The sequence below is a fragment of the Manis javanica genome, chromosome 5 (assembly GCF_040802235.1).
Source record: "Manis javanica isolate MJ-LG chromosome 5, MJ_LKY, whole genome shotgun sequence".
Lineage (NCBI taxonomy): Eukaryota > Metazoa > Chordata > Mammalia > Pholidota > Manidae > Manis > Manis javanica.
Genome location: NC_133160.1, coordinates 92,369,389 through 92,388,928, shown reverse-complemented (window position 1 = coordinate 92,388,928; position 19,540 = coordinate 92,369,389). Strand labels below are relative to the sequence as shown.

Here is a 19,540-nt window from a genome sequence, read left to right as displayed (position 1 = left end):
CTGTATAACTTACTTTGCAACCAAAATATAGTGTTTTAAAATTCGTAGTCCTAAATTACTTCCATTTGGCAGACCTTCCAAAGAAATAAAATTTCCAATTTAAATTTGCTCAGTAGAACTACAAGGCAAATTTTCATAACTTGCCACACAATTTTTAAATATTTGTTTTAATGGATATGGAAATAAATGGGTAAGGTTTTATGTCAATGAAGATCCAAGGTATTGGCGCCACCTAGTGAACTTTTACTTTCTTAACTAAGAGCAACTTCATACATTTTCCATTACTAAATCAAAAAACCTCATAGAAACAATTGTTAAATGTTTCGTATGTTAGACTTTATTAATGTTAAGGAATATACTAAAAAGAATTTTTATTGTTGAAGGCACAATATTCAGGTGGAATAAAAGTTAATATTTCTGTTTTTTAACAGTTCTCAGTAGAGCAGAATGCCATAATATATTCAAAAGATGTATTGAAACTTTTCTTATATAACAATTCAATAGATCTCAAGAATATGATAAATTAAAAAACACAATCATTTGTAAGATCTTATATTCTTATGTTATATTTTGTTATACCATCAGAAAATGCTTAAATCCAAAGATACTAGAATATTTGTTTAATCATTTTACTGCTTTAAAACTTGCTCTTCTAAGGCAATAGGATAAATGGGAAAAAAGAGAATACCTAGGGATTCTTTCTTTAAATTTAAATTTTAAAATAAAACTGCTCATTTTCCAAATCTGTAATAAATTCATTCAAAAACATTATTAAAAATTTACTTCACTCCACTAACTATAAGTATACAAAAAAACAAGCAGAATAGAAGACTCTTATCCTCTAAGAACAATGATTTATTGAGGACCTACGATAAACACCTAAAAAAAGATTCCATATATAAGAAATGTTTTTCAAGATAACCTTGAGTTCAGACAAAAGCAAATCAAACTTAACAGAACTCTTACAAGTCAATAATAAAACACAAATAATCCAATTTTCAAATAGGCAAAGGATCTGACTAGACATTTCGCTAAAGAAGAAATAAATGGCCAATAAGCACATGAAAAAAATATTCAATATTCTTGAGCGTTTAGCATTTTAAGGGAACTCTAAATCAAAACCACAGTGATACACAACTTCATACCCACTAAAATGGCTATAATCAAAAACAACAGCAAGTGTTACAAAAATGTGTAGAAATTGGAACCTTTGTATTCTGATTATTGTAATGTAAAATAGTGAAGCTTCTTTGTAAAACAGTTCCACAAAAAACTAAACATAGAGTGACAATATTATCCAGCAATTCCACTCCCAGGCATATACCAAAGAGAAATGAAAACATATGGCCACACAAAGACTTGTACACAAATGTTCAAAGAAGCACTATTCTTATGCTTATTATTCTTGGACTTTTATTTATAGCATATTATCATATTTATTCTTCACATTCTTAGCCAAATGTGTTTAAACTCAAAAGTCTATCAATTGATAAATGGATAAACAAAATATGGTATATCCATACATATGAATATTATTCAGCCATTAAAAGAAATGAAATACTGATATATGCTACAATGTGGAAAACATTATGCCAAGTTAAAGAAGCCAGTCATAAGAGGACAGATATTATACAATTCCATTTATATGAAATGTCTAGATAGGCAAATCTACAGACAGAAAGTAGGCTAGTGATAGCCTAAACCTGGAAGAACTGTGGGAAAATGGAATGACTGCTAACTGGGGAGTATTCAGTATTCTAAAATTGATTGTATAATGGTTTCACAACTTTGAACATAATAAACCACTAAATTATATACCTTAAATTAGTGGCTAATAAGTGAATTATATCTCAAAAAAGCTGTAAAAAATAAAGCAAACTTCTAAATGCAAAAAGAAGTGAGGCAAACTTTAAATTTTAAGGCAAACTCTAAATGACATGAGAAAAAAAAGAATGAAAAAGTTGAAAAACAAATCTGAAAAGACTACACCCCTTCTTCTAGTATGTGTGGTAATTTCCCCCTCATAAGGAGGTAAAGGGAAGGAGTGCCCTGAATTATCCAGACCCAAAGGGTTCAGGGAAAGAACTTTATAAAAATGTGGAAACATAAAAACCATAGAGGAAAACCAGAGGCTAATAAGCCCAAAAGAGGAATGTGGAGACAGTCAAAACCAGAAGTCTAAGCGAGATGCAGGTAAACAAAACAAAGAGCTCCATAAGTAAAGGGACTTCCAAGACAGTTTCAAGGAATCACTACCTCTCACTAATTTTTATGTACCATCTATTGTAGGATTCAGGGCATCAGCTGAATTTTAAAAGCAAAAAATGGAGTAAGGCTATTAAGCCTCTTCTACATCAAATTAACTAATTTTCCCAAGTCATACTTCCTTCAGCTGCTCTTAATGTGTCAAAAGGTATTCCAAAATGATGTTTTCCTGGCACCTTTAAGGATGGTTCCTTCTTGCTTTTTTTTCCCATTCCTGGGTCTGTTTACTAGTTACTTTCTTTGTTCATAGCAACTATTGAAAATTCTGCAGCACTCCAGTATGAAAGCATCATCAACCAAATTCTCATGCTATTCACCTGCATTTGACTATAAATGATATACAGAATAAGAGGCCATTGTCTGGCACTATCTAAAGTCAAAGATGGAGCATTAAGACCAAAGAAGAAAATACCATCAGAGAGGCCATTTTTCCCATGCAGTTTCTCTCCTTGCCTAGAGAAAGATCTCATGGATAAAGGGAGTGGGAAGGAAAGCAAAACATCTTAGATATATGTACTTGAGAATAGGCCTCTGGGCCTCATAAGTCCTCCATTCTAAAGCTAAATGTTAATGAGGGGCAGAAAGGAATGATCTATCCCAGATGGGTTTGACTCAGAAAACCTATGCCGCTTTTCCTACATAGCAGCTAAGACAGTGACAAACCAGGGGTTCATCCAAACTTCGTCCAAGCCCAGCATCATACAAGAGCAGTAGAGTGGCCATGACTGCAAGAGCTTTCTGAGCAAACAGAGCTACAAAAATTTTAAATCTTTTTATCACCTGATCACTAATGTAATCTGCACCTCAGCTACCTACACGTAGAGGTTGAGAATTTAGCTAAACTACTCCACATTGCTGGGTCGGCATCCATTTTGTGCCTCCAACCAGCCTGCAGGGGCCTTGAACTGACACTACATGTGCCCTAGATAACAGCCTGTAGAGTCACAAGTAAATAGAGGTTCCTGATATGACTCCCGCAACAGCGTTTGTGATAAGCATACTCCCCTGCCTCCCAGGGCCTTTGCCTTGGGAATCCTTTGGATTAGACCACCTTGAGGCTTACCAAAACTCCACTCTTTTTGGTTTGAATTGATCAATCTGACCCTACTCCATGAACCACAAAGCCTGCCACCTGTGGACCCTAATAAAGGCATGTGTCCCAGAGATCTCGCCATGCTCTCTGGCAAGGCATCTACACCCTGTGCTGACCTCCCCACAGTCCCTGAGAAGTGCCCTGTACTTCCTCCATGATACGTGAGTAATAAACTTCTGTATTTCAGAAAGCACACCGTGAGGTCTTTTGTTGAACCATTGCTCACCATCCAACAACCCAGGGCTCTACTCAACAAATGTCAATTTAGCAAAGTCACAACAGAATAACATAATGAGGATTTGTCACTAGGAACGAACAGCTTCTTCTCCATGAAACTGAACTCCAACATTTATCTACAGTGACCTTAATCAACTATCCTTCCACCAGTTCTATCCTTCTATCCTGGCCACCTCCTGTTGACTTTCATTGTTATCTCCCAGCTCTCAACTCCTCCTTATGGTTACAGCCCATCAAGCCCCATCTGATTTTTGTCCCCTCACAAAATCTTGACTCCACACTTAGCCATTCTTGCTTTGAAAACCCTGATTCTCTCACACTCTCCATTTCACCATATTTATAGCTCCAATTTCGAACAATATATAAACACACAATATAGGTTCCCACTCTTGCCCCCATATTGACAAGCTTTTGCTAACCACTGTCAATTAGGACCTTTTTCTGTTGACCTATAACTATTTTATTTATCTCAATTTAATTCCATGTCACATTCCCCATAGCGTAATTCATTCTTCTCAAGTGACACCTACCTTCCTCTTCCTCTGAAAGGTATCCTTTGCATACTTCACCAAAACAATACAGGACATCCAAGTCAAATTATTGAATCTATCTCCAATGCACCTTGATACTTCTCTTTTTGAGGTCAGCAAACATGGCCCATGAACCAAATCCAGCCTAATAGTTATTGAGAAACTGTCATTTAGCATCAAGTACGTAGAGAAATTTGGAGTTCAGAAAATGGAAGAGTCCATCTTCCCTCATTACCTCAAAATTTAATTAAAAATTTCTGTATCTTAGAAACAAATATTTACCATGAGAAAAAAGCTTTGAGAAATGCCATATACAATTAAGATCTTATCTTTCAACTAGTTCATGAAATTTAATTCCTTATTCTTTTTACTATTTTTAGGGTAAATAAATGAAAAGTTACTCTTTAGATTTTATTTCTCTAGTTTTGGGATGCTCTCATGGAAAAAGTTGTGGGAAAAATGTATTTTGAACAAAACATTGATTAGTTTTGTGTTATACTAAATATAAAGAAAATACCAATACTTTCACATAATCTGCTTCAATTACAAATGTTCTTTGATACCTCAAGACCCTTACTTTATCAAAATTGTTTTCACAGTGTTAATTTTTGAAGGAAAAAAGGGGCAAACTGCATGCAATTACAAGAAATAAACTGCTGGGTAAACACAGTTACTTTATCTAAAATTTATATTTAAAAGTATATATAATTAGAATTAAATTACCCTTAAATATGGTCAAATTTAAATCATACATTAGACCTCACTAGAAAAGGACACACCAAGAAGCAATCAAATCTTCAGCTCTTTAGAGTGTTCACCCACTCTCCCAATACACCAAGATTTGTACTGTAACCATTCATTATCTTTTAGAGTTTTCCCAAGTGTAGGAAATAATAGTGATGAAATACAAGAGGAAAGCAAAATGGTAGTAGTATATATTTAATGTGTACAATTTGATCATTTGATAAAATATATTGTGAAATGATCATCTCAATCAACCTAATATATTAATTATGAATAAATTAAAATTAAAATTAAATATTTTAAAAATAAGAATATTAATATATTCACCACCTCAGATACTTCACTTTCTTTTTTCTGTTCATATAAGATCCTTCTACATCTATTTTGTCTCAAAATTTAATCAGGAATGGGTGTTGAACTCTGTCAAATGCTTTTTCTGCATCTAGTGAGATGATCATATAGGTTTTTTCTTTCATTTTGTTAACATGTTCTATCACATTGATTGATTTGTGTATGATGAACCATCCTTGCATCCCTGGGAAAAATCCCATTCGACCAAGCTATCTTTTTAATGTGCTGTTGAATTCAGTTTGCTAATATTTTTATTAAGTATTTTTACATCAATGTCCATCAGGGATAATTGCCCGTAGTTTCTTTTCTTGAAGTTTCTTTGCCTAGTTGTGGTGTCAGAATCATGTTAGCCTCATAAAATAAGTTTGGAAGTGTACCTTCTCCTATTTTTTGGAAGAATTTAAGAAATATTGGTATTAATTCTTTTTTTATTTTTTGGCAGAATTCACCCATAAAGACTTCTGTGTTGGGGGATTTTTTATTACTGATGCAATCTCCTTGTTACTGGTCTGTTTGGACTTTCTGTTTCTTCCTGATTCAGTTCTGGTAGGTTGTATGCTTCTAATAATCCATTCATTTCTTGTAGGTTGTCCAGTTTGTTAGCATATGGTTGTTCATAAGAGTCTCTTATAATCTTTGTATTTCTGAGGTGTTCATTGGAATGTCCACTCTTTCAACTGATTTTGACTCTTTCCTCTCTTTTTCTTTGCTACCTAATGGTTTGTCTTTCAAAACACTGGCTCTCAGTTTTATTCATTTTTTTCTAATACTTTTTTCTCTATTTATTTTGGTTCTTATCTTTATTATTTCCTTCCTTTGGCTAACTTTGGGCTTAATTTGTTCTTATTTTTCTAGCTCCTTGTGGCATAAAATTAGGTTATTCGTTTGAGATCTTCCTTCTGTTTTAATGTAGGCATTAGTCACTATAAACTTCCCTCTTAGAACTGCTTTTGCTGAAGTCCCTAAGTTTTGGTATGTTGTGTTTTCATTTTCAGGATACATTTTAAACTTCCTTTTGATTTCCTCTTTGACCCAGTGGTTTTTAAGAGAGCATTGTTTAGTTTCCACATATCTATGAACTTTCCCATTTTCTTGTCATTACTAATTTCTATTTTTATTCCACTGTGGTCAGAAGAGATAGTTGGAATGATTTTGACATTCTTAAGTTTCTTAAGCCTTGTTTTGTAACCCATGAGATCTACCCTGGAAAATATTCAGTGTGAACTTGAGTAGAATGTGTATTCATCTGCTGTAGGATAGAAATTTTCTGCATAGGTAGCTAGATATATTTGGTCAATAATGTTCAAGTCAGCTGTTTCTGTACTGATTTTCTGTCTGGATGGTCTATCCATTATTGAGAGTGGAGTACTATAGACCTGACTATACTGTATCACTGTCAATTTCTGCTTTAAAATCTGTTAAATTTATTTTATTTACTTTGGTGTTCTGATACTGAGTGCATATATAATTACTACTTTTCTGTTGAAACTGCCCTTATACCATTATAAATTGACCTTTTCTGTCACTACAGACAATTTTACTGTTGAATTCTATTTTGTTTGACATAAATATAGCCTCCCCTGCTTTCTTTGGCTGCTATTTGCATAAAATGTAATTTCCATCCCTTCACTGTTGGCCTAGGCATGTCTTTAATTCTAAAATGAGTTTCTTATAGATAGCACATTTCTGGATCTCATGTTTTGTTTTGTTTTGTTTTGTTTGGGCTTTTTTGATAATGTGTGTGTGTGTTTGTTTTTATCCATTCAGCTACTCTAGGCCGTTGGTTGGTGAGTTTAATGCATTTACATTTAAGGTAATTGTTGATAAGTGAAGACTTACTAAACTATTTTTTTTAATTGTTTTCTTTTTTGTCTTGTAGCTATTTTGTCCCTCTCTTTCTTGCTTACTGTCTTCACTATTTGATGACATTGTGTAGTGTCTCCTTTCTCTTTATCTTTTGTGTATCTATTATAGTTTTTTTTTTCATGGTTAGCTCAAGGGTTACATAAAATATCTTGTAATTATAGCCTTCCATTTTAATTTCATAACAACTTAACTTCAATCACATGCAAAAACACTAAGTTTTACTACCCCCACATACACATATACTTTGTATTCTTGTAGACAGTTCTTTTCATATTGTGTAGCATTAAATAAATTTTTAACTATTGACATTTATTTTAAAGTAATTTATGTACCATCTTTATTGTGACATTAATCTGTGTGTGTGTATATATATATATACATTGCCTGAGAAATTTATGTTTTCTTATGTTTTCACATTGCTGTTTAGCATACTTTCATTTCAGTTTAAAGACATTCCTTAAACATATTTTTTAAGGCAGTGATGACAAATTCCTTCAGTAATTGTTTGTCTGGGAAAGACTTTATCTCACCTTCACTTTTAAAGAATAATATCTCTGGGTATACTTATTTGGCAGTTTTATTTTTCAGTACCTGGACTATATCTTCCTATTCTCTACTGGTCTCAAGGTTCTGCTAAGAAGTCCATTTATATTCTCATAGGGGATAGCTGTGGTGGATTCTTTATATATGACAAATCACTCTTCTCTTGCTGAATTAAAAATTCTGTCACTGACTTTATACAATTTGATTATAATGTGTCTCAGTGCAATCTCCTTTGGATTGACCCTATTTTAGGACTCTGAGCTTCAAAAATAAGTATAACCATTTCCCTCCAAGGATTTGGGAACTTTCTAGCCATTACTTATTTCTGCCCATTTCTTTCTCAGTTCTCCTTCTGAGACCCACAAAATGTGTATATTGGTTTTCTAATGATGTCGCATTAATTCTGTAGACCTTCTTCATTTTTTCCTTCTTTTATCTTTTTTCTCCTTTGACTGGATAATTTCAAATAACCTCCTTAAGTTCACAGATTCTCCTATTTGACTGAGTATTCTGTTGAAGCTCTCTATTGCATTTTTCATTTCATTCCTTGTATTCTTCAGCTCCAGAATTTGTTTGGTTCTTTTTCATCATTTCCATCTCTGTTAAACATCTTGTTTTATTCATGCACTGTTACCCTAAGTTTGTTGAGTTGTCTAATTTTATAATCCCTTGCAGCTCACTGAGCTTCATTAAAACAATAATTTTTAATTTAGTGGCAGGCAATTAATAGATTTCCATTTCTTTAGGGCCAATTGCTGGAAAATTTTTGTGTTCCTTTGCTGGTGTCATGTTTCCTTGATTTTTTTTTTTTTGTTTGTTTCTGGTAGCCTTGTGTTGATGTCTGCACATTTGAGGGAGTAGTCATCTTTTCCAGACTTTGTGGACTGGTTTCACTGGAGAAAGACCTATGGGTACCTCTGAGGGCACTGGCAGAGTGAGTTCAGTGGCTCCAACTCTGGGGGAAGAGGCAGACTACAGAGAATGTTCTGGTTTCAGGGAGGGTGCAGCAGCATTCTGGGAAGTCCTGACACCTGAGGACAGTGTTGTCAAAGACCGCAGGTTTCTTTGGCAACCAAGGCTGCAGGTATCTACAGCAGCACCAAGGGCTGTTGGAGTCCCCAGTGGAAAAAGTTTCTGCAATCCTGTTTTCCTTCCCCAACAGGGAAATTTATGGTCAAGGGATCCCTCTTGGAGCTGGGTCTAGTGCAGGGATGCACTCACTGCAGTGTTGGCACTGGTATCTGAGATGGGGGCACACATATAGTTGCCACAGAACCAGAGCCCTGGGTGTATATGTGACGGCAGGAGGTGTGGTAGCTCCACCCCCAGGGGAGTGGGGGGCTGCAGCAGCTCCTTCTCCAGGGGAGGCACAGTGGCATGGACTCTGGGCAGCTCCACCATGTGGATTAAGCATCAGTAAAGACTGGACATTCTCAGTAGCAAAAGTTTCAGCTGTCCACAGTGGCAACAGGAGCTGCCAAGGTTCCCCAGCTCTACCAGATTGGGGGAGATTGCACTACTGGGTCTTCGTGACATCAAACCATGATGGAGTGAGGGGTGGGGTAATGCAGGTAAAACGTTTCCTGTACTTTTCCAAGTTGCTGTCCTCAGTTTTGAGCTCTTCAGCATTTCTGTAGCTTATTAGTTTACTTCAGACCCCTCCCAGAACTCTTTTCATCAGTATGTAGTTGTTTTATTGGTTTTTATTGGTTTTTATGAGATGGATGAGTATTGGGACTTCTAGCTCACTCTCTTGTTGATGTCACTTAAAGAAAATATTTTATGCTTAAAAAACTCATTTCCTGACTTCCAGTTCCATTCCACATGTAAGGAACTGAGATGCCACCACTCCACCCTAACAAGTAAAAACCTGAACGGAATGAAAATCAAACTCTTCTTAGATCCATGAGAGAGCAAGAAACACAGGGCAGACCACTACCCGCAAGACTGGAGAGACAGACAGGTGAATACAGGAGCCACAGCTTACCGAAGCAGATACACAAAGAAACCACTAAGAGAGCCAGTGCTGGGTAGAAAAAATCTGAATTGTAATGGAAGAATTGCTGGCAGTTCAGTGAAGACATGTCAGTGAATTAAAAATCTCAGGGGCCCAGACACAGGGGAGGACAGTACCATTCTGATTTACCTCCAGAAGCTCAATTATATTCTTATAGTAAATATAGTAAATACTGGAGAAAAACTCCCTCACACTTCTGGGAGGGAATGAGGAAAAGGAAATTTGAAATATACCAGAGAACTCTGTTTTTCTTACCAAGGCCTGATCTCAGGAGAATATAACTAACCAGAGCCTAACCTGCTAGAGTATTATCAGTATCTAACAGATCTGATGAAAGGAAATAGCCAACTCCAGTCACCTCTAGCCCTTACATCAGATAAAGGAAATACCAACTCCAGCCCACACTAGACATCCTGTCCCATTTAAAGGAGGAGAAAAAAAAATGAGAAACACTCATAAAGTTCACAGTCCAGAGGCATGGGCTTACTCAAAGACTTGAGAGCTTATTATACGACTATTGAACTCTTCCTCTCCCCCGTATCTTAAACCACATTACTAAGCGCATATTTACAATAGTTCCTTTATCTAAAACATCATGTTAAAAGCTAGACTGAATGTTTGTATCCCCCCAAAATTTATGTTTAAACCTCATCCCCCAATGTGATGGTATTTGGAGGTGATGCCTTTGGGAATTGATTAACTCATGAAGGCAGAGCTCTCATGAATGGGATTAGGACCCTTATAAAAAATATACCCAAGGGAGCCTCTTTACCATGTGAAGACACACGAAAAGATGACCATGTATGAACCAGGAAGTGGGCCCATAACAGACAGTGAATTTCCTGGAGACTGATTTTGGACTTCCCAGACTCCCAGAATTATAAGGAATAAATTTCTATTATTTATAAACTGCCCAGCTTATGGTATTCTCTTATGGCAGTGCAAGCAAACTAAGACATCCAGTGATCAAGAACAAATTACAATATTAAAAGACCAAAAATTAGAAGAGACAAATCAGGCATCAGGTCCATGCAGGGCAGGGATGATGTAATCATCAGATCAGGAATTTAAAACAAGTATGATTAATATTTTAAGCACGTTAGTGGGTGAGGACAGAAAACAAGAAAAAAATGAGCAATGTAAGTAGAGAGATGGAAATCCTAAGAAAGAACCAAAAAGAAATGCTAGAGATCAAAACACCATAACAGAAAGGAGAAATGCCTTTATAGGTTTATTAGTAGACTTGACACAGCTAAGGAAAGAATCTCTAAGCTTGAGGTTATAGCAATAGATACCTCCAAAACTGAAAAAAGCAACAAAAACCAAAAAAAAACAATATTCAAAGACTACAACAACTACAAAAGCCCCATACATATAATGGGAATGCCAGAAGTAAAAGAAAGAAAGGAACAGAAAAAATATTTGAAACTATAAGGACTGCAAGTTTCCCCAAATTAATGTCAGAAACCATGCCACAGATTCAGGAAGCTCAGACAACACTAATGCCCCAAAATAAGGATAAATGCCCAAAAAACTATGCCTAGGCATACCATAGCATCATCAAACTATAGAAAATAAAAGATAAGCAAGAATAGCTACATCAATTTCAGACAGAACAGACTTCAAAGCAAGCCAAATTATCAAGGATAAAGAAGGCCATAATGATAAAGAGGTCAATTCTCCAAGAAGACATAGCAATCCTTAATATGTATAGAGATCTAACAACAGTGATAAACTAAAAAAAGTGATAAAACTGCAAGAACAAAGAGATGAATTCACTGTCACAGATGAAGACTTCAACACCCCTCTTGCAGAAATGAACAGACCAGCAAGCATACATTCTCTAAGGATATAGTTGAATTCAGTAAAACCATCAATCAACTAGATATAATTGCCATTGTTTATACCATTAAAAGCACATTATAAGAATCTAAGTTTCCACCTTAGAAAAATAAAGAAGGGCAAATTAAATCCAAAGAAGAAAAAAGTAGTAAGAATTAGAACAGAAACCAATGACATTGAAAATAAGAAATGACTAGAGAAAAATCAACAAAACAAAAAGCTAATTCTTTGACAAGATCAATAAAATCTGTAAATCTCTAGCCAGGCAAACTAAGAAAAAAAAGAGAAGACACAAATTACTAACATCAGAAATGAAGGAGAAGACATCACTACAGATCCCATAGACATTAAAAGGATAATAAATAAAGGAATACTACAAAAAACTCTAAGCCCTTACATTTGATAACCTAGATAAAATGGACCAATTCCTTTTAAGACTCAATTTGCCAAAATCAAGAAGAAATAAATAATCTGAAGAGGCCTCTGTCTATTAAAGAAATTGAATCAATAATTAATAACCTTCCAAAACAGAAAGTACCAGACCCAGATGGGTTCATGAGTGAACTCTACCAAACATTTAAGGAATACATTATACTAATTTCCTACAATCCCTTTCAGAGGATAGAAACAAGAAATACTTCCTAAGTCATTTTATGAGACCAACACTACCCTAATATAAAAACCAGACAACACATTACAAGTAAAGAAAACTGCAGACCAATATCTCTCATGATTCCAATTAACAGTTTTTATCCTGTTTCATATTTATAATTGTTATTCTATGAAAACAATTATATCATATTATTCTATTATTGTCTTTCTAATATTTTTATTAAAAAATTTTTCACTGCCGATTAACATTAAAGGAAAGACATGTAAAACAAATGCAGACAAAATTCCTATTGGAATAGTTATTGGTTTTTCAACTGAGATTCATTTATCCTTACTTTAAATGGATCCACTTTTAAATTTTGACTGTATAATCTTCAAGTTTTTATATTTAAATGTAATAATATATTGAAGGGGAAAAACAAATCCAGGGTTTTACTTGCATATATGTTCCAAATGACTAAAGTGAAACATAGGTACAAAACATATATATAATGGAATTTTGAGTTTTATGTTAATAAATATACACTGTTACAACAAGGATGATAAAAATTTTAGTATGTACTAATCAGACTACACCAAGAGTATTAGGATTAGTTCTACTATCATTATTTTTTTTAGAGAAATTCACAAGCTGAAGAATATCCCTGGATAACTTAAAAGGAAAATTAGTTATCTTGAAGTTAGATAATGAGAATAGTCAAAAATACCTAGAACATTTATCCTTAATAGAAAATATTTAAAAGGAAATTGAAAAGAAGTCATAGGGAAAGGAAGAATAGGCAGCAGGCAGGTAAATTTAGGACAGTTTAAGAAGGAAATTGTAAGGAACAGAGTTGTCCACTACTGAAATAAAAAACCTTAAAGTTAGTCATGTCTTTATCACAAGATGTGTCCAGCAGAGATGGTGATCACTTGACAAAGATTTTAAGTACATTACTTCCACAGTATTCACTGAGTGACAACTAAATACCAGGCACAGCAGCCAACGAGCACTCTAATCTTGTGATAGTAAGATTGAATGAACTTAAAATCTAGAAATTAGATGAAACAGCTACTTTTCAACTTACCTTCTTTTCCTCCTGCAATATTATTACTTCATAAAATTGTGGGAGATATGAACAATTTTGCAGTTGATCTTTCTTGATGTTAATGTTTTCATAATGTGGTGTCTTTTTCCTTAGAAAATTCAGAAAGAAATTGAGAAGTTCTTAGTTTCAAATACGTAAATGTTTATGTAAGTAAAGAGAATATTTTTTATACCAATATTTCCCACTTGAAAAGTGTATGATAATATTTGGGTGTGTTAGACAATATACTCTAAATTTTGTAAAATGTATTCATTTGTTAGTTTCACATTTCCAATTCAGAGAACTATAGTAATACTCTTCTAATGACTGCAAAAAAAAATAGAATGTGGAGTTTTTATCAGGAGTTTAAATAAAAAGCTACCAAAAAAAGTTCTCTCTGTATTCTGTTTACCATAAAAAGTCTTTAAAATTTCAAATTCCTTGGTATTTCAACTATTACTAAGACAAGGGCAAAAGAGTGCTATTTATTTACATCATAAAACAATCAGGAAAAGAGCATAAGGAAAAATCTTTGGAAAGGAAATGGAAGTTTATTTTCCTTGAAATTTACACAACCTCAAAAACTAGTAAGAAACTAAACAAACGTGATTAAGAGTCCAAGCTGTGGAGTCAGGCATACTGATATGAATCTTAACATTGCCCTACAAGCTATGTGACCTTACACAATCACCTAACTTCTCTAAGCTTCAGATTATATTTTTCACTGTCTGACTGAAAATAGTAATAGCCAGTTCTCACGCTTGTAATGATTAAAGTAGATAATAATGTGACATATAGTGTAATACATGGCCCATAATACACAGTCACTTTTAACTATTATTATTATAAGAATTATATTTAAGTAGGCTATACTGGACTATTTTTTTAGTAAACAGAATTTCAAAAAACTCTCATATGAAGCATTTCCAATGCACTATACTAAATATAAGTGTATTAAAAAGATAATAGAAAACTATAATAACAAATGCTTAAATTGCAAAATTACAATAATTTTCTGACATTGCTATGATTTAAATATGCATTTAACATCACACTTCACTATTAAATGCTAACTTTACTGATTTTCTTTCACACAAATTCAACAAATGAACTTGTTTTCAAAATCTCAAATAGTTTTATGGGTAATGACTTTACATGGGATATCAGAAGGGCCACATATCACTTAAGTCTGTCTTTCCCAAAAGGAGACTTATGAGCTCACATTCCATTTACAGTAGCTAAATATCTCCTCTTTTATACTATGTCAAATCCCCCAAAATAATTCTGACTCAACAAATACGAAAAAAAAGTCAAAAGAAAAAAAAAAGGTAGAAAATGTCAAGTGCCAGAAGAAACCAAGACAACTCCAAGTAAAAGATAGTGAAGGCAGCAAACCACAGAGCAGACAAACTGTGGAAACAGTGGCATAACTGAAACAGTCTGGAACAGAATCTACCTGGATTCATTCCTACAAGCAAAAATACATATAGAAGAAACAGGGGAAATAATAAATACTGAAGAGAAAGTAACATTTAAAAAATAGGAGGAAAAATTGATGAAAAAAAAAGAATAGGAGGAGAATAGGAGCAAGCCAGGGTTGGGGAAGTAAAAAGATCTATTAGGAAAAAAATACCAAGCAAAATCAGAGCAAGATGATTAGACAGAGGCCTGGTTAAGCCTGAGATATTTAATCAGAAGTGTAGTGGAATGGATGGAAAACAGTTGTCACAGTATTATATACCTTAAAAAAGTTAATTTTGTTTTATGTTAATTAAACCTCAATAAAACTGACAGGAAGGCAGATGGATGACAGATAAATTAGATAGATGATACATAGATAACAGATAGAGGATAGATAGATAGATAGATAGATAGATAGATAGATAGATAGATAGATAGACAGATGATAGATAGATAGATAGATAGATAGATAGATAGATAGATAGATAGATAGATAGATAGATAGATAGAGCGAGCAAACTGCCCAGACTGGAAGAAGAAAAGGTAGATGATTAGAATACCAAATAACAAAAGTATATATATCAAGGGATGAACAGAGTTGGAGCACTTGATAAACCGTTTTATTTAGAAGAATGAAAAGATATTAAGTTTAGACCCCATTAAGTTAAATATATATGTCAATGTTCTAGTGTAACTACTAAAGAATAAAAATATAAGGTGTATCTCCCATATTAGGACAATGAGAAGTAAAAAGAAAATAGAGTATAAATTCCCAAAAACAAAGGACATGTTTTATCCTTAGTATTCTCAGTTATTAAATTTAGTATCAGCACAAAGAAAGAATTCTAACAGGTATGTTCAATGAACAGTAGCAAGGGTGTCCAAGCCAGAGTCTTAGCCACACCCACCCCTGGTATACAGATTTGTCTGAAGATGTCTAGCAAACTAATTGAGTGTGGAATCATTTAGGGACTTTTTAGGAGGAAACTTTTTCTATGAGAGAAAGAATCAGGTAGGTAACCTGGACCCTGTTAAATTTGATGAAAAGGGGTAGTAGATCTTAAGGACAACATGGTATTTGTTACTCAATTTTATCTTCCATGGACGATATCTAAGTCCTTCTTGCAGGAGTAGGAAAAAAAAAGGCAGAAAGAGTTACTTTGCAAGAAATGTATTTCCAAGTTAAAACTTCATAAATATTGCTTCCAATCTATTGCTACGGCTCTGACCCACACACTGAGAAAGCCTTCTAAATCTATCATGTAGTCAGAAGAATGGACACCAGGTCCAGGGACAAGATGAAAAATCCTGAATCACCTTCTTTCATATTTCCTGTGATCATCTGTCTATATTATAATTAAACACAATATAGTTTGTACTTAGGTAGATGGGCTGTATCATCAACAGGCCTGAGTTAAAGCCACTAGATCTTGAATGCTATTTATTCTCTTAGACCCTTGCACATTTCACTGGTACAATATGTATAACAATAGTAACTACACAGAGACTTGTGAAGATTAAATGAGGTAATATGTATAAATCAGGTTACACAGGATCTTGTTTACAAAAAAGCAGCAGTTTTCATATAAGTTGCTCTAAAATCTAATACTTCCTAGAGTTTTTCATACTGATTTTTTCCTTTCATAACAGTATAGCCTAGTCTAAATTATTAGAATACTTTATAGTCAAGAATTACATTAAAGGCATACTTTTCTTTTTACTTACTGGACTATATCATACTGTCCAGGACCAGGTCCTGATTTTATAGGTAACTCTAGTCTTCGCAAAGAGTTTCCAAAATGTATTCCCTTATATTTCAAAGTTGTATTAGAACAATCCTAAAGAAAAAAAAGTGAATATGAGACAGAATTTAAATAAGTCATGAAACAATGTTTATCTTTAAGTCTAAATCTAAAGCAAAGGCAGCCTTAACCAAGCGGATTCCACTAGTAAACTCTTGTCTTGGCAATGGGTTTCAGCCCCAGGCAAGCTCATTATGGTTTCAATGTGACCAAAGAAATAACAGTAGAACATTCTTGGGGTGAAAGGGTTATACCCAACTTTATTTCCACGGTGGCAGGTCAATCACTAAAATCCTGTTCACTCAGAGCAAGTCTGCATGCAGCAAACCAGTCTCTGCCTCTGGGCCTCTGTCCTTGGCACTGCCACCATTCCAGCCTCTATTCTGCTCTCCTGCAGCCTTGTAGCTGTGCCACCGTGTCACCCAGAGCGCTGGGTGGAGCTATTTATATAGAGTCAGTAGCAATGTATTGCCCACACATGTGTAGTGAGCTAGACAACCAGGGCCAGGCGAGAATCCTGGCCACAGGAACTTTCATTTTATCCACACTCCACCCCTCCAGGATTCTCTCCTCTCAATCTATGTGCCCTCAGTCCTCTGCAATGGTCCCTGTGCGAGAAAGATGGAGTATTGTAACCAAATTCCATAATAACAATAGAGGCTACAACAATATACAAATAACAAAAAGTACAACAAATTACCCTCAAACCTGAGGAGATCTATTGCCACAAGTGGTCATCCTGGCTGTATTAAAACCAGTTCTACTCAAATGAGTTAACCAAAAGGACTGTAGGTGGGCCTTACAATACCCACTTTCTCCAGCCTCTACAGCATAAAGTCACACACAGGCCGATCTTGTTGCTTTATCTCTGCCTTCTGCTTTGTCCTCAGTGGCCTGAACCGCTGCTCTGGTCTCAACTGCCACAGCTCCAGCCACTGATTTCTTTCTGTCTGTTCCTGCCTTTTCAAACCAACCCACACCTGAGTCCTTGTGACCTTCACGGGGGCCTTTTAAATTCTTTCTTCAAAAAGCAGACCGTATTTCCTTTTGTGCTTGAGCCTGAGGATAGAAGCAGAGCATGGAGTGCTCCACAGCCTGAGGACAGGGCTGCACCTCTCCTGGAGGAACCCGTGGTAGCCGAGTCCCTCTGGCTTTCCACCAGCTTTCAACCAGGTAGGGTCTCAGACGAGGAGGGGCTGATGCCTCCGGCACTGGCAGGGCCTCCACCGCCATCTGTTCGTCAAACCTCCACTCCATTTCTGGGGCTGATGGCTCTGCTACACCCTTCACCTGCCCACAGCACCTGGCAGCCTGAGCTTTCATGCTCCTTCCTCTCGGGCCACTCCTCGGGCCACTGCTCCTTCTCATGCTGCTTCCTCTGGGCTACCATGTCATCCTTTACTATTTCCACAGCCCTTCCTAGTGACACGATTTTAGTCAGCAACAAATTTTCTTTCTCTTGGAGTGGACCCCAGTCCTCCACCCCTTCACAGTACATGTCCACAGAGGGACACTCCCGTCCATAGGTGCAGCCTGCTGAAACACTCCTCCCATGAGGGCAACTGTGGGAAAGATGGGGTTCCTATGGCCAGGATCCTCACTGAACTTAAACCACCTGATGATGTAACTGTTGTTAGACTACCACTTCCACACCTTTAGGCAATAAGCTATTATTGCACTATATAGAGAGCTCGGCCCAGTGCTCTGAGCAGAGGCAGAGATACTAGTGCTCTACCTACCGCCAGGATAACAAGCTGGGTAATAAACCGTTTCACCCCAAAGAAACGTTCTACTGTCATTTCTTTGGTCATGCTGAATCTGTAGTGAACTTGCCCAGGCTGAAACCCATTGGCAAGACAGCAGCCTTTTCTTTTCCTTGGTCAAGAATGAACCCTGCTGACTGTCACCAATTGTCTTGCCAATGGGTTTCAGCCCCGGTCAAGTTCACTATGGATTCAATGTGACCAAAGAAATGACCGTAGAATGTTCTTAGGATGAAAGGGTTATACCCAACTTTTTTTCACTAAAATCCGTTCACAGAGTAAGTCTGCATGCAGCAAGCCAGTCTCTGCCTCTGAGTATCTGTGGATAAAATGAGAGTTCCTGTGGCCAGGATTCTCACCTGGCCCTGGTTGACTGGCTCACTGCACACCTGTGGGCATTACATGGCTGTTGATTCTATAAAAAGAGCTCCGCCCAGTGCTCTGTGTGGGACATGGTGGCATGGTTGCAAGGCGGCAGGAGAGCAGAGCAGAGCCTGGAGTGGTGGCAGTACCAAGGACAGAGGCCCAGAGGACAGCTGTGTGGGACAACTGTGCAGAGAGGCCCAGAGGACAGCTGTGCAGACAGAGGGGCCCAGTGGCAGAGACAGGCTTACTGCAAACAGACTCACTCTGAGTGAATGGGATTTTAGTGACTGACCTGCCACCTGGAAATTAAGTTGGGTATAACCCTTTCACCCCAAGAACATTTTGCTGTCACTTTCTTTGGTCACATTGAATCCATAGCAAACTTGCCTGGGGCTGAAACCCATTGGCAAGACAGCATCCCTGCCAGCACAGCTGTTCTCTAGGCCTCTGTCCTCAGCACTGCCACCACTCCAGCCTCTACTCTGCTCTCCTGCAGCCTTGTAGCTGTGATACAGTGTCACCCAGAGCACTGGACGGAGCTCTTTATATAGAGTCAATAGCAACGTATTGCCCACACATGTGTAGGGAGCTAGCCAACCAGGGCCAGGTGGGAATCCCGGCAACAGGAACTTTCATTTTATCCACAACACTACATCTTCCTTGATAGATCTCAAGCTAAGGTACTACTGCTGTGCCCCATCTTCCTCCAGTCAGCTGGGATTCCTAAAAGAGTGCCTCTTGTTTTAGCATATCCTCAACCAATAGGAGCAACTTTGCTCTTGACAGTATGCTCTCAGCATTATAAACCCTTAAGGACATTGAAAATGAGCTCCTTTTCATTTAAAAAAGGGAAAGGGTGGGAGAACTGTATGATTTAGGGAATAGGAAAGCCTATTAAAAATTATTGTAATTAAAAATAAATTAATTTCAAGAAATCAAGTTAAAATTCAGACATCACCAACAGGTATAACTTCTAATTAC

The 19,540-nt window shown here is 36.2% G+C and overlaps 1 protein-coding gene across 1 annotated transcript in view; it reads right to left on the bottom strand.

Annotated features, from left to right (window-relative positions):
- Positions 1-19,540, bottom strand: part of STPG2 (sperm tail PG-rich repeat containing 2) — a 376,556-nt gene that overhangs the window by 330,893 nt on the left and 26,123 nt on the right. The window contains 2 exon segments of the mRNA XM_073237276.1: positions 13,168-13,276; positions 16,354-16,466. Of these exon segments, the coding sequence (XP_073093377.1) occupies positions 13,168-13,276; positions 16,354-16,466 (222 nt within the window).